Here is a 16,423-nt window from a genome sequence, read left to right as displayed (position 1 = left end):
TTACACCTGGAATGAAGAAGTTTTATTCGATAAACATATCTGCAAAATATTCTTTAGCTAAATGGGAAAAAAATGTAACTTGCTTTTTAATTGTACAATGAAAAATATCTTATCTTATGCTCAAAAGAATGAATTGCGGCTTGCTTCTGGTAACAATTTTCCATTTCATTTAAATTAATTGTGAAAAATGTATACATTGAAAGTGCCAGCACAAGATATATTAGTAGCATCAAATCTTAAAATGTGGACTTGGGCAGCCAGTTTCAAATCAAATACGAGCTTGATAGAAGTTCCAATGGCCATTGGAAAATTCAGGCAAAGCATGACAATCTTCAGCAATGCCTGCAGCACGAAGTGCAAGTTGAAAAAAAGGTTTGAGGTAATGACTTTGATAATAATGTCAGAGTAGCACATCCAAGATTGCTGATGGTTGAGTGGTAACTCGAGCTCTGAGGAAGAAGCAAGTGTTTGCAAATTTTAAAACATGCAGTTTAAATGAAGGGGCAAGAAGGCAGTCAGAGTGTCGTAGAAAAATGTGAGGTTATTCATTTGGATAGAAAGAGCAGAAAAACAGAAAGCTCCAAACTAATAAATATTGACAGACAAAGAGATCTTGATTGCCAATCAACGAATGCAAAAATAAAATATGCATGTTCAGTAAGCAATCAGGAACACAATTTGTTTGCTGCCCTTATGGAAGAACGAAGTCCTTGGTTGAGATTCTGCTTTGCTTTTGACAACATTTATGGCAGTACTGTGTGGAACATTGGTCTCCACACCTCAGGAATGACATACTTGCCTTGGAGTCAGTGCAGCATTGTTTCACTAGATTCCTGGGATGAGGGGATTTGTCCTATAAAGAGAGATCGAGTAAAATTGGCCTAAACTCACTGAAGTTTAAAAGAATGCGAGGTGATCACATACAATGTTTTAAAGGGGATAATAGGTTCAGTGCCAGAGGCTGTTTCATCTCACTGGAGAATCTGAAACAGAAGCCATCTCCCAGTTTAAGAAAATCTCTTTATGCAGAGGAATGTAAGTGTTTGGAATACCCAAAGGTCATTCAGTCATTGGATATGTTCAAATAAGCGATCAAAATATTTTTGGACATTAAGGGCTATCAAAGGATATATGACTGGCCAACATAATGACTGCTTCAAGTTATGCCAAGATCTTACTAAACTGGGAAGCATACTTGAGTTTGGCAAACGTCTGCTTCTATTCTTATGTTCCTAAGCTCAATTAGAGCACACATCCAATTTGTGCTGAGCTTCACTCTGACAATGGAGGAGGCCCAGGACAGAAAGGTCAGTGTGGGAATGGGAGGGGGAGTTAAAGTGTTGAGTAACCAGGAGATCAGGTAGGATTACGCGGAATGAGCGGAGATGTTCAGCAAAACGATCGCTGAGCTTGCGCTTGGTCTCACCATTATACAGGAGTCCACATCTGGAGCAACGGATACAGTAGATGAGGTTGGAGGAGGTGCAAGTGAAATTCTGCCTCACCTGAAAAGACTGTCGGGGTCCTTGGACGGAATTGAGGGGAGGAGGTATAGGAACAGGTGTTGCATCTCTTGCGGTTGCCGGAGAATGTATCTGGGGAGGGGGTGGTTTGGGTGGGAAGGGACGAGTTGCTGAGGGAATGGTCTCTGCGGAAAGTGGTGGAGATGGGAAGAAGTGGCTAGTAGTGGTATCCCCTTGGAGGTGGTGAAAATGTCAGAAGATTATGTGCTGTGTGAGGACAAAAGGGTGTTACGAATGGGAGGGGGAGGAGCAAGAACGGAACTGTGGGATATCGAGGAGTTATTTAGCCACCTTTGATACGCTCTTCTCTGCAATACATCTATATATTGCGGCAAATTCATCATTCCGTCAACTGGGGTGCAGTGGCCCATCACTGTAGTAGCTGCAACATCCCGAGAACATCTTCTTTTCAGGATGTTTGACGAACTAGTCGATGTTGTATTTTCTCACTGGCTCTCCATCTGACCTCTGAACGTGCTGGCTACATTGGCCCTGACCCAGGAAATGACTTTCGTCTCAGGATCACACCTTTCCCCAGTCCTCACCTATCCAATCGTTATATTTTAAGACCTACTGATATCGGTTCTTCTTTGTTCTTCTTCAGTATAGAAGTTGGGATGTAATGTTAAAATTGTACAAGGCATTGGTGAGGCCAATTCTGGAGTATGGTGTACAATTTTGGTCGCCTAATTATAGGAAGGATGTCAACAGAATAGAGAGAGTACAGAAGAGATTTACTAGAATGTTGCCTGGGTTTCAGCAACTTAGTTACAGAGAAAGGTTGAACAAGTTAGGTCTTTATTCTTTGGAGTGCAGAAGGTTAAGGGGGGACTTGATAGAGGTCTTTAAAATGATGAGAGGGATAGACAGAGTTGACGTGGATAAGCTTTTCCCATTGAGAGTAGAGAAGATTCAAACAAGAGGACATGACTTGAGAATTAAGGGACAGAAGTTTAGGGGTAACATGAGGGGGAACTTCTTTACTCAGAGAGTGGTATCTGTGTGGAATGAGCTTCCAGTGGAAGTGGTGGAGGCAGGTTCGATTTTATCATTTAAAAATAAATTGGATAGGTATATGGACGGTAAAGGAATGGAGGGTTGTGGTCTGAGTGCAGGTAGATAGTGGTGGAGGCAGGTTTGATTTTATCATTTAAAAATAAATTGGATAGGTATATGGATGGTAAAGGAATGGAGGGTTATGGTCTGAGTGCAGGTAGATAAGTGTTCGGCACAGACTTGAAGGGCTGAGATGGCCTGTTTCCGTGCTGTAATTGTTATATGGTTATATGGTTTATCACGGAAGTTAGAAGTTGTTTTTACACATGGCCTCTGTCTAGACCACTGACTTCAATGAAGTATTCCTTCATTCCCTATGTTCTGATTTGTTGCTGTACCACACTTATTATTTTTCTCTGTGCTATTCTGGGCCCTCCAAGTGAAGAAAAAAAATCATAGAAATCACGGGCAATGAATACCCAGAGAATGAAAAATGACCAGAAGAACTGTTTCAGAGCGATTATATAGTTTCAGAAAAATAAAATGAATGGTGGATGTAGAAACTCATCATATGAAAAAATAGCAAAGTCAGCCTGTGATTCAATTAAATTGCACAAAAAAGAAGGATCGGAATAAAGGTCCCAAGTTGAAATGTCGCCTCTGTTCCCTCCAGAGATGTTACCTGACCCACTGAGTTACTCCAGCACTTTGTGCTTGGCTCTAGATTCCAGCACCAGCAGTTATTTGGATCTCCATGTTATTTTTAAACTACCACATGTGGTCATTTCAACAGTAGCTATTACATCACATCTCATCAATTCATTAAGCAGTTGGAAAAGGACAAATTCACTTACACTGTATAGCATATGCACCTAATTGCGCAGCAATGTTTAAAGGACATGGCAATCTACCTTGAAGGACATCCTGTTTGACCTGTAGAAAAAACTGGTACCTACAATAAGAAAATATATTAGAATTTAGAATAATATACTGCTGGTCTTATTCAGTGCATTATTTTTTTTTAATGAAATTGGCTTATTTATGCATATTTCAATGTTCTTATCACTTTGAGATATCCATGTTGATCTTTATTAAGACAAGAATGTTAGAACTATTTTCATTTCTAAGTGGCGATTTAATGGAGTCCCGACCCTAACAGGAATTATAGGCCAGTGAACCTCAAACTATTGGAGAGGTTTCTTCGGAATAGGATTTACTCCCATTTGGATGAGAATGGATGAGGTTAATAAGGAACAGTCAGTATGGCTTTCGACACGGCAGGTCATAGCTTAGTAACTTGTTTAACACAATGATGCCTGGATAAGGGAGTATTCACTCGGGAAGAGGTTGGACAGACCGGGATTGTTTTTTCTGAAATGACGGAGGCTGTGGGGAGACCTGATAGGAGTATAGAGGATTGTGAAAAGCATGGAGATTGTCGACAGTCAGAATCTTTTTACCAGAAAGGAAAAATCAAATACTTTACGATGAGGGGAAAAGTTTAAAGAGATGTATGGGGCAAGTTCTTTTACCCAGAAGGTGGTGAGTGCCTAGAATGTGCCGCTGGGGTGGTGGTTGAAGCAAATGTTAGTGGCATAGGGATATGCAGGAATGGAAGGATATGGGATATGTATTATATGCAAATGGATAAGTGATGGTCTTAGCATGATATTCGCCACAAAAAATATGTATAACTGGGTGCCGCCATACGATGGCAGCCTCGCCAACAGTCTGTCTTGTCCTTCTCTTCTTTTGTTGTTTTTAGTTTGCTGTTAAATGTATGTTTTAGTGTATCTTTTGTTTTGTATTATGTAGGAGGGGAAACATTTTGTAATCTCTTTCCTCGACAGAGATGCAACTTTTTCCGTATCGTATCTCCGTCTGCACTGCGGCCTAACATCGTGGAGCTGGCGGTCCCTTTGCTGGGGATCGACTTTGGGAGCTCCAACCGGGGGAGCCTGCGAATTTAACATCATGGAACTTGCGATCCCTTGGTTAGGGATCGACTTTGTGAGCTCCGACTGCAGGAGCTTCGATCGCCCCGACGCGGGGGCTTCGATCACCGGCTGCGGGAGCTTCGATCGCACAGACTGCGAATGGTTCGACTGAACCGACCGCGGGAGAAAAGAAGGGGAGGAGATAATACGTTATTGCCTTCCATCGCAGTGCGCTGTGGTGGAAGTTTATGGTAATTTTTATGTAGTTGTGTGTCTTGCTGCATTTTTGGTGTGACTGTATGTCAAATCAAATTCCTTGTATGTTCTTACATACTTGGCTAATAAATTATTTTTATCTGTATCTTGTATCTGTATATGACTTGGGAATGGGTGCATAGAATAGAATTATGAGATCTACAGTTGACACCAAACTTGGATCTGAGCAAATTGTAAGGAGGATGATATTAAATGGCAAAGAATAGGCCATTAAATTTGGCAATCAAATGCTCAATGATATATGAAATACATCTTGGCAGAAATAACAGAGGAAACTATATAGGATAAATGCCACAGTTTCAAATCGTGTACAGTAATGGAATCTGGGCCCATGTGCACCTATTTACTTGAAAAAAGGCACAATTTAGTTTATCTTCATAAATAAAGGCAAGAGAAAAAATCAGTAAGGTTATGTCAAACCATAAAATTCTGATAGGATCATACTCTTGTATATTATGTTGAGCAAAGTTGCGATGGTCCTTGATGAGATTTATCAGAATAGTTCTAGAACTGAGATTTTAGCTTCAGGTTATTTGGGCCAAGTTGTGAGCATCGGAGATTGAGGGAGAATTTGATGAATGTGTGCAAGATCATGGTGGGTTTAGATAGGGTCAGTAGGGAGAAGTTGTTCGCATTGATATCTGGAGACATAGATTGGTGTGACATCCAGAGATATAGATTCCAGTTGGACAAAAGATTCAGATACATGTGCAAGGAAACTTTTACACAAGAGCTGCCAACTACTAAATAAAAACTAGGGAAGAAATGTCAGATATTCAGTCCACCTCAGACCAAAAAAATCAAATCTCATCATTGAAAATCCAGAGGCTAAAGGATGACTCTCACAATCTCCACCACTGGAACAGACATGGAAAAAAGCAAAAAATGAATGTGCTGGGGGCTAAATTGGATAGCTACAGATAACGGGGTACTGATTGGCGGTGATCAGCCATGATCAAATTGAATGGTGGTGCTGGCTCGAAGGGCTGAATGGCCTACTCCTGCACCTATTGCCTATTGCCTATTGTCTAATGCTCAAAAAGTAAGCTGATTATAAAGTAACCTATGGTAGTTTAATGTATGCAGGAGTAGGAGTAAAGAGGTTCTTCTGCAGTTGTATAGGGCTCTGGTGAGACCACATCTGGAGTATTGTGTGCAGTTTTGGTCACCCAATTTGAGGAAGGACATCCTTGTGATTGAAGCAGTGCAGCGTAGGTTCACGAGATTGATCCCTGGGATGACGGGACGGTCATATGAGGAAAGATTGTATCTGTATATGCCTTGTATTCACTGGAGTTAAGAAGGATGAGGGGTGATCTTATAGAAACATATAACATTATATAAGGACTGGACAAGCTACATGCAGGGAAAATGTTCCCAATGTTGAGCAAGTCCAGAACCAGGGGCCACAGTCTTAGACTAAAGGGGACGTCATTTAAGACTGAGGTGAGAAAAACCTTTTTCACCCAGAGAGTTGTGAATTTGTGAAATTCCCTGCTACAGAGGGCAGTGGCGGCCAAGTCACTGGATGGATTTAAGAGAGAGTTAGATAGTGCTCTAGGGGCTAGTGAAGTCAAGGGATATGGGGAGAAGGCAGGCACGGGTTATTGATAGGCGACGATCAGCCATGATCACAATGAATGGCGGTGCTGGCTCGAAGGGCCGAATGGCCTCCTCCAGCACCTATTTTTTATGTTTTTATGTTACTAAGTCTATTTGCTTATCGGAATGATTTCTGAGTTCATCCTGTTTATTGGCTCGATGTACCAGTTAGGATCATGTGCAGCCAGTTCGATTTATGGACTGAGTTAGGAAACAAAAATGAAAAAACTAGCATGAAGAAGTTGAATATATAAAATAAGAATCGTAATGATCCTAGCCTGAAAGTTAAAACAAAAAAAGTGTATGATGTTAAGACGATGATCCACAGCCACAGAAAGAACAAAAATCAGACTTGTTTTCACTATAAACATGGAAAGTCATCAATATTTGAAGCAAGCCAGAAAGAACGGAAAAAATCCCACAGTGCACAAAGAAGAGAAAAGGGATGACAGAAACCTTGATAAATGTCCCATTTATTGCCAAAGAGAAAGATAACTACTTTATAGAACTCAACAATGAACAATCAGAAGTTGATTCACAGATTAAGCTTTATGTGTTGGACAATTTCAATGGAAGATTGGGGATGCTCAAAGAAAGCAAAAATACCTTCTCCCCGAACTCTCCGTTCAGACATAGTGTAACTTTAGAAAGCACCAAATACAATTGGAGCAGTAGCCTGAAGAGTCAACCAGCAAACCTGAAATTGATAATCCTTTAAATAGCGCTGATGGACAGGTCTTTCCTACAGCTGCATGTACCTCAGTCACGCAAGTTTAAGACAAAGCTAAGGCACTAAGTTCTCAAATAACACTGCTATTAGTAAATCACTATTGCACACTGACAGATATCTTGATCTGGCTGTCTGGCTAACTTTGTTCACCTGCCAGATGTTCACTGCTCACAGACAAGTCCACACCATCATCTCGCATGTGTGGACACATGCATTGTGGAGGTTTGAGGGCAGTTGCAGCACCCCAAAAATAGATGTTAACAGTCTTCTACATTCAATCTTTTGTGGTGCAACAACATTGAAATTATGCTACTTAACTTATTTTATCCTTAGTCTAGCATGAGTGAATGTTTAGATCAAGAACATTTCGGCACAATTTTTCTTCCTCAATCCCACTCCAGTCACAAATAGTTACAATTATTCCCTTCGTAAAGCAGACCTCTGTGAAATGTAACTGGCAGATTCATGAATAGAAACTGAGATTAAAATAAATTTGCTGCTAAGTGGTGCAATATGAACTACTCTTGATGCTAAATTAATATTACTCTCTTCACAAAGCCTAGGTACACATTTAAGATTTCACAAATGGCTTACTGCCCGACAAATAAAATATAAAGGACAAAAATGGATAAATGTTCTACACTCATATTAAATTCAGACATTTATCCCTTTTTATTTATCATTTCTCAAGATGCAGGCATCGCTGAAAAGCCATCCTTTATTGACCATCCTTTATTGCGCTCAAGTAGGTGACAGTGAGCCACCGTTTTGAACCACGGTAATCCTGGTGAAGCGAGTTCTAAATTGCTATTCCAAGGTTCCACAATTTATTGCCACAATAGTTCCACAATTTAGTGAAAGCAATGACAAATGAACCTTGATATATTGTCAAGTCAGGATGGTGCTCTACCTGGAGTTGAATCTTCAGATGGTAATGTTCCCATGCATTACTGCTCTTGACTTTATTAATGACAATGTTTAGAGGTTTAGAATTCCTAAAAATGACTGCATTTTGTATATGGCACACAACTGTAATCATGCTTCCTATGTATTGTTGTGGCTGCAACTGCCCAGGGAAGTGGCAGTATTTCATTGTGGACTTGGGTCTTATAGATGATGAAAAGATTTGATTTGTCAGAAGGGAATCACTCACAACAGGATACTCAGCATCTGATTAGTTCTTACCTCTACAATATTTACAAGGATGTTCCAGAAGAATTTTTGGACAGTGGTGGCCCCCAATATGTTAACAGTGGTAGCCCCCAGTCAATGATGATGCTATTGAATTATCAATGGTAACTTTTAGGCTCTCTCGTATGGAAACGGTCATTGGCTGCCCCCTTCTGTGGCACAGATGTTGTTTGCCACTAGATTGGCCTTAGGAAAATGTCTGGAGTAACTCACAGACTGACATATTGGTGTTATCAAGATATATGCCCAAGAACTATAAGCATCTTTTTCTGTGTAATGGATGACTCCAAATAACTGAATATTTTCCCCTAGAATCCCGCTAAATAAGTTTCACTAACAATCTTTGATATCAGTCAGATGCCAACTGAATGCCAAATGTAATAACTTTCACCTCAACTCTGGAATTCAGCTCTTTAATTCATATTTGAACCAAGGCCATGGTAAGGTTCGGCAACTAAAAGTAGGCATCCAAAACCATGGTGTTGGCTAATTGATAATACTATAAGCAACGCTGTCCATCATTAATGATGACTGAGAGTTACTGATTCCCCAGGACTGATTTTATGCAAAATATTCCACTTTGTTGAGTATTTGTTACTGTTGTAATTATTTTCAAATAACCTGGCGGTTCTGAAGCACACGTTGCCTGATTTCTAAATCATTTGTTGTATCTATTATACTTTTGAGAAATTAAATAAATTAGCTGAAGATGAAGGTTTCTATCCTGCCTAGTACATATGAATTTGACAATCTTCTCCGTGGGAGGCTGATTCAGAAAAGTAAGATGCATGGGATCCACAGGGACTTTGTAGTTTGATTCTGAACTGGCTTATCCAATGGAATCCAGTGGAAGGATGGTATTCTGGTTGGAGGTTTGTGACTAGTACAGTTCTGCATGGATTCTGGTTGGAGATTTGTGACTAGTACAGTTCTGCATGGATCAGTGCTTGAACCTGCATTGTTTATGCTGCATGTAAATGACTTGGACAAAAATGCAAATTGGTTGGTTAGAAAGTTTGCAGATGACACCAACATTGCTGGAGCTGCAGATTGTGAAAGCTGGCAAAAAAAGACAACAGGATATAGACATGGGCAGAGATATGGCAGATGGACGGTGCACGGGGCAGGGATTTAGATTCGTAGATCACTGGGATCTGTTTTGGGGTAAGGGGGAACTGTACAAAAGGGACGGATTGCATCTTAACAGGTGTGGGACCAGCATTCTGGCAGGCAGGTATGCCACTGCTACACGGGTGGCTTTAAACTGAATAAGGGGGGTGGGGTGTTGAATGGGACAGTGGAGGATGGAGTTAAAAGGAAAGGGTTTCTTAAATGTGTGAGCGTAGAGACCGAAAGGTGTAAAATGAGGGTAGAAGGAATAGGTAGCAAGGTGAAAAGTAAAAGTGGCAGGCAGACAAAACCAGGGCAAAAATCAAAAAGGGCCACTTTTCAACATAATTGTATAAGGGGTAAGAGTGTTGTAAAAACAAGCCTGAAGGCTTTGTGTCTCAATGCAAGGAGCATTCGTAATAAGGTGGATGAGTTGAATGTGCAGATAACTATTAATGACTATGATATAGTTGGGATCACGGAGACATGGCTCCAGGGTGACCAAGGCTGGGAGCTGAACATCCCGGGATATTCAATATTCAGGAGGGATAGACAGAAAGGAAAAGGAGGTGAGGTAGCGTTACTGATTAGAGAGGGGGTTAATGCAATGGAAAGGAAGGACATTAGTTTGGAGGATGTGGAATCGGTATGGGTAGAGCTGCAAAACACTAAGGGGCAGAAAACGCTGGTGGGTGTTGTGTACAGGCCACCTAACAGTAGCAGTGAAGTTGGAGATGGTATCAAACAGGAAATTAGAAATGCGTGCGACAAAGGCAAAACAGTTATAATGGGTGACTTCAATCTACATATAGATTGGGTGAATCAAATTGGCAGGGGTGCTGAGGAAGAGGATTTCTTGGAATGTATGCGGGATAGTTATCTAAATCAACATGTAGAGGAACCAACGAGAGAGCAGGCCATTTTAGACTGGGTATTGAGTAATGAGGAAGGGTTAGTTAGCAATCTTGTTGTACGTGCCCCCTTGGGCAAGAGTGACCATAATATGGTTGAGTTCTTCATTAGGATGGACAGTGACATTGTTAATTCAGAAACAATGGTTCTGAACTTAAAGAAAGGTAACTTTGAGGGTATGAGACGTGAATTGGCCAAGATTGACTGGCAATTTAATTCTAAAAGGGTTGACGGTGGATATGCAATGGAAGACATTTAAAGACTGCATGGATGAACTACAAAAATTGTTCATCCCAGTTTGGCAAAAGAATAAATCAGGGAAGGTAGTACATCCATGGATAACAAGGGAAATCAGGGATAGTATCAAAGTGAAGGATGATGCGTACAAATTAGCCAGAAAAAGCAGCATACCGGAGGACTGGGAGAAATTCAAAGACCAGCAGAGGAGGACAAAGGGCTTAATTAGGAAAGGAAAAATAGATTATGAAAGAAAACTGGCAGGGAACATAAAAACTGGCTGCAAAAGTTTTTATAGATATGTGAAAAGAAAGAGATTAGTTAAAACAAATGTAGGTCCCTTGCAGTCAGAAACAGGTGAGTTGATCATGGGGAACAAGGATATGGCGGACCAATTGAATAACTACTTTGGTTCCGTCTTCACTAAGGAAGACATAAATAATTTGCCGGAAATAGCAGGGGACCGCGGGTCAAAGGAGTTGGAGGAATTGAGTGAAATCCAGGTTAGCCGGGAAAGTGGTGTTGGGTAAATTGAATGGATTAAAGGCCGATAAATCCCCAGGGCCAGATAGGCTGCATCCCAGAGTACTTAAGGAAGTAGCTCCAGAAATAGTGGATGCATTAGTAATAATCTTTCAAAACTCTTTAGATTCTGGAGTAGTTCCTGAAGATTGGTGGGTAGCAAACGTAACCCCACTTTTTAAGAAGGGATGGAGGGAGAAAATGGGGAATTACAGACCAGTTAGTCTAACATCGGTAGTGGGGAAACTGCTAGTCAGTTATTAAAGATGGGATTACAGCACATTTGGAAAGTGGTGAAATCATTGGACAAAGTCAGCATGGATTTACGAAAGGTAAATCATGTCTGACGAATCTTATAGAATTTTTCGAGGATGTAACTAGTAGCGTGGATAGGGGAGAACCAGTGGATGTGGTGTATCTGGACTTCCAGAAGGCTTTCGACAAGGTCCCACATAAGAGATTAGTATACAAGCTTAAAGCACAAGGCATTGGGGGTTCAGTATTGATGTGGATAGAGAACTGGCTGGCAAACAGGAAGCAAAGAGTAGGAGTAAACGGGTCCTTTTCACAATGGCAGGCAGTGACCAGTGGGGTACCACAAGGCTCAGTACTGGGACCCCAGCTATTTACAATATATATTAATGATCTGGATGAGGGAATTGAAGGCAATATCTCCAAGTTTGCGGATGACACTAAGCTGGGGGGCAGTGTTAGCTGTGAGGAGGATGCTAGGAGACTGCAGGGTGACTTGGATAGGCTGGGTGAGTGGGCAAATGTTTATCAGATGCAGTATAATGTGGATAAATGTGAGGTTATCCATTTTGGTGGCAAAAACAGGAAAGCAGACTATTATCTAAATGGTGGCTGATTGGGAAAGGGGGAGATGCAGCGAGACCTGGGTGTCATGGTACACCAGTCATTGAAGGTAGGCATGCAGGTGCAGCAGGCAGTAAAGAAAGCGAATGGTATGTTAGCTTTCATTGCAAAAGGATTTGAGTATAGGAGCAGAGAGGTTCTACTGCAGTTGTACAGGGTCTTGGTGAGACCACACCTGGAGTATTGCATACAGTTTTGGTCTCCAAATCTGAGGAAGGACATTATTGCCATAGAGGGAGTGCAGAGACGGTTCACCAGACTGATTCATGGGATGTCAGGACTGTCTTATGAAGAAGGACTGGATAGACTTGGTTTATACTCTCTAGAATTTAGGAGATTGAGAGGGGATCTTATAGAAACTTACAAAATTCTTAAGGGGTTGGACAGGCTAGATGCAGGAAGATTGTTCCCGGTGTTGGGGAAGTCCAGGACAAGGGGTCACAGCTTAAGGATAAAGGGGAAATCCTTTAAAACCGAGATGAGAAGAATTTTTTTCACACAGAGAGTGGTGAATCTCTGGAATTCTCTGCCACAGAGGGTAGTTGAGGCCAGTTCATTGGCTATATTTAAGAGGGAGTTAGATGTGGCCCTTGTGGCTAAGGGGATCAGGGGGTATGGAGAGAAGGCAGGTACGGGATACTGAGTTGGATGATCAGCCATGATCATATTGAATCGCGGTGCAGGCTCGAAGGGCCGAATGGCCTACTCCTGCACCTAATTTCTATGTTTCTATGTTTCTATGGAGTTTAATCTGGCAAGTATCGCACTTTGGGAGGTCAAATGTAAGGGGAAAGTAGACAGTTAAATGCAGGATCCTTAAAAGTATTGGTGTGAAACAGGATCTGGGGGTCCAAGTCCACAACTCCCTGAAAGTAGCAACACAAGATAGAGGTAAATAAAGCATATGGTATTCGTTGGGTCAGTGTATCCAATATAAGATACTTATATTATTATGTTTTTAGAGTATTGTGTGCAGTTCTAGCTTTAAAGTGACTGAAGGAAAGTTTAAAGGAGATGTAAGGGGCAAGTATAGCGAAACATAGTTGTAAACCTTTCAGCCTTGTTCCCAGCATTCGCACATTGCTCGTCACCACTGTTTAGGTTGAGATATTTCTTGGAGCCTTTTCTTGTCCCATTTTTTGGTTAATTGTGCACCATTAATCACAACTAGATGTAGTAGGTCTGCAGAGGTTCAATCCGATTTATTGATTTGGATTGCATAGCAATTTCTATTGCCTGCTGATTTTGCTGTTTAGCACACATGTGTTGCATCTTCTACATGTTAGCACCACTTTTTTTTTTTAAGATAACTTAACTGTTGCTGCAGCATGCCCTTTTACATTCCACACTAAACCAGGGTAGATCTGCTAATTGTTTGACATTGGAAGAATGAAAGGATATGCCAAGTCATGTGGTGGTCTCCTCATCTGCTACTCCACACCACTTCATGGGTGCTCAGTTTTGAGGTACCAGATTTGTTCTTATTTAATATGATGGTAATAAAACACGATGCTTTGAAAAATGCCCTCAATATGAAAAGAAGATTTTGTTTCCATGCGTACTCTGAATTGATCACTCCTACCAAAGCTGTCATGGAGATCGGAGTCAGAGACAGATGTCCACAGGGTGATTAACAAGAATGCACTCAATACCTCACTGGCAGCTGTGCCCTTCATGACTCCCTAACCACTCACTTGTGCTTGTCTAACACAGTACTATCACTTTTGGTGGGTCTGTGGCAAAGATCCAGAGATTGAGAAGGAGAAATCTGGGAGGTAGACCGAGAGATAAGATTGTGTGTCAGGTGATTGTGACACTACTCCGGGGACAGCAGTCTAATCTCGCATTAGACACTCGATATTCATGACAATGCCTTAGGAAAGTTAACTGGTCTGGGTTCACTTTGCCATGTCTGAATTTGTTAGCTAAGTCAATGCCAGGCGATTCATTCAGTTTCATCCATTTTGTGTTTTAAGATGGATGTTATGATACAATTGAGTGGCTTGTGGCCATTTCAGAGGGCTCTTAAAAGTCAGCCCTATTTCTGTGGGTTCTGAGGTAAAGGCAGCAGATCTCCTCCTGGAAAGACATTGGTGAACCAGTTGGACCTGTACAAGAATCCAATAATATTCCAAAAAAGGTTTAACTTCAATTATAATTCAGTGACTGCCATGCAGGGATTTGAATTACATCTCAGAATTGCTTGACCAAGACCACTTAATTATTAGATTGGTTATTTAACACTGCCATCAGCAAAAACACATTTATTTTGCAAAATGCTACCCTTCACAAATATTACATTTTAAATATTTTTATTTTGCATACCCCATTCATTTGAAATTATTTGCAAGGAAAATGTGATATGAACAATATCAAGCTGTCCTTACAGGATTCAACAAAGCCAACAGACCCGAACAAGACAATATTCTATTATATTTGAATTAGGTAGCAAAGTTAATAATCACACTCTGTTACCTTGTTATTTCTTCTTTAAGTTTACAAGGATCTTCTGCATAGAATTTTACACCAAAATATAACGTATAGGGTGGACCGGCTATAAAAGAAAAAACATTAACATAGAATACAATCTATATATTGAAAGTTTATCAACAGTTTTAAGAATTACATACACAGTTTAATTAACCAATTACTGATATTCAGATTTCCTGTAAAAGACAGTTTTCAATGCGAAATCCCAAATCAGATGTTGTAGACAATTTGATAAATCATTGAATTATAGCATTTAAAATTATACCAAGATATAAAATCATGGAGTTTTATAACTGAGAAGGCAAGTTCTCTCATCTTTCCAGCTTTGAATATTTTTGAATATTCTTTAAATTTTCTTTATCTTTTTATCTTTTTATCCTTTAATAACAAATTTGCATTCACTGCTGTTTATGAATGAGCATAACAGGACCGACTCAATCTCTCAACTTAAAATGATCAGAACCCTAAAGTTTGGTGAGTTGCCTCCCTGTGCAGGGTTCCAGGATACAGAGCTGAAAGGTGGCAAAGGAATGATTGATGGCAAATATTATAGTCAAAGAGAGCGAGATTAGCAGATAGGACAAGCAGGTGCATAGTAAAGAGAGAAAATACCTGTGGTTTGAACTATATTTATTTCAGTGTGAACAGATAAGGCAGATGAACTCAGGGTTTGGATTGGCTCATAAGACTGGGATAATATTGTCTTAACATAAACATGGCTGAGAGAAGGGCAGGACTGACCAATATTCCGGGGTATACATACTATTGATGTGTATGAGTGGGTCTTCATGTAGGTAAGAAGACATAACTATTGTGCTCAGAGAGAATATTATTGGGGGATCATCCAGTGAGGCTACTGGGATAGAACTTAGAAATAGGAAGGTAATGATCACTTTAACTGAAACGTATTACAGGGCTCCCAATAGTCAGCATGAATTCGAGGAACAGATGTGAAGATAGCTGTAAAAATAATAAGGTTGTATTAATGCCCTTCAGCATATCAAATCAGGGCAGGATTTACATACTAAATGGAGGAGCTCTGGTGAGTGTTGCAAAACAGAGAGAAGTGGGAGTACAGGTGCATGGAGTTAGGTGGACAGTGTGGTGAAGGCGGTATTTGGCATGCTTGCCTTCGTTGGGAAGGTTATGGCGTAGAATAGCTGGGACATCATGATGCAGCTGTACAAGTCGTTGGTGAGACCACACATACAGTAATGTGTACAGATCTGATTAACAAGCCACACACAAAAGCATATACCAATTTGGAAAGAGTGCAGAAGAGATTCACTTGAATGTTACCTGGGCTTGTGGATTTTAGTTATAGGCAGGCACGTCTTTCTTTGGGGTTTAGGAGGCTGGGGGATGACCTTATTGAGGTGTATACGATCATGAGGGGGCATGGTATAAGTGAACATTCATACTCGTTTTCCCCAGGACAAAAAATTCTAAAATTTGGGGACACAGGCTTAAGGTGAGAGGGGAGAGATTTAAGAGGGACCTCAGGGACAACCTTTTCACTCAGAGGGTAGTCCATATCTGGGAAATGCTTCCAGAAAAAGCAATGAAATGAATACAATTATGATTTTTTTTAAGTAATTGGGTCAGTAATATGGACAGGAAGCATTTATTAGGTCATAGACCAAATGCTGGCAAATTGGACTAGCCTACAAGGCCAGCTTGGACAATATGCTTTTGTAGCTCCATGTTTGTAGCTCCATGACACATAAAATTAATGAACAGTAAAACTCCAGTTATCCAGTATCTGATTATCTGGGAATCCTGATGGTTTGGCATCTCATATGTCTGGAATGAGTGGCAGAAATCCCGAGTGCAACCGAGGCTGAAGTCAGGACTGTGGGCTGGCTGTGCAACCACAAGGCGTGGAAGAATTATCAGAGCAGGTTTGCATCAAAGCCAGGCCCAGAGTTCTTGTATATTTCGTGCTCCCTTTAAACTCACCGGATTCACTGAATATGACTTTGTAACATGTAAAACGTGTTCGGGTATTAATAGAAATAACA

At 40.7% G+C, this 16,423-nt stretch overlaps 1 protein-coding gene across 1 annotated transcript in view; it reads right to left on the bottom strand.

Moving 5' to 3' along the window:
- Positions 1-16,423, bottom strand: part of epb41l4a (erythrocyte membrane protein band 4.1 like 4A) — a 201,741-nt gene that overhangs the window by 92,737 nt on the left and 92,581 nt on the right. Inside the window, 2 exon segments of the mRNA XM_055633209.1 lie at positions 3,374-3,471; positions 14,388-14,466. Of these exon segments, the coding sequence (XP_055489184.1) occupies positions 3,374-3,471; positions 14,388-14,466 (177 nt within the window).

This window comes from Leucoraja erinacea, chromosome 3 (genome assembly GCF_028641065.1).
Source record: "Leucoraja erinacea ecotype New England chromosome 3, Leri_hhj_1, whole genome shotgun sequence".
NCBI lineage: Eukaryota > Metazoa > Chordata > Chondrichthyes > Rajiformes > Rajidae > Leucoraja > Leucoraja erinaceus.
This window is presented reverse-complemented; position numbering and strand designations above follow the sequence as displayed.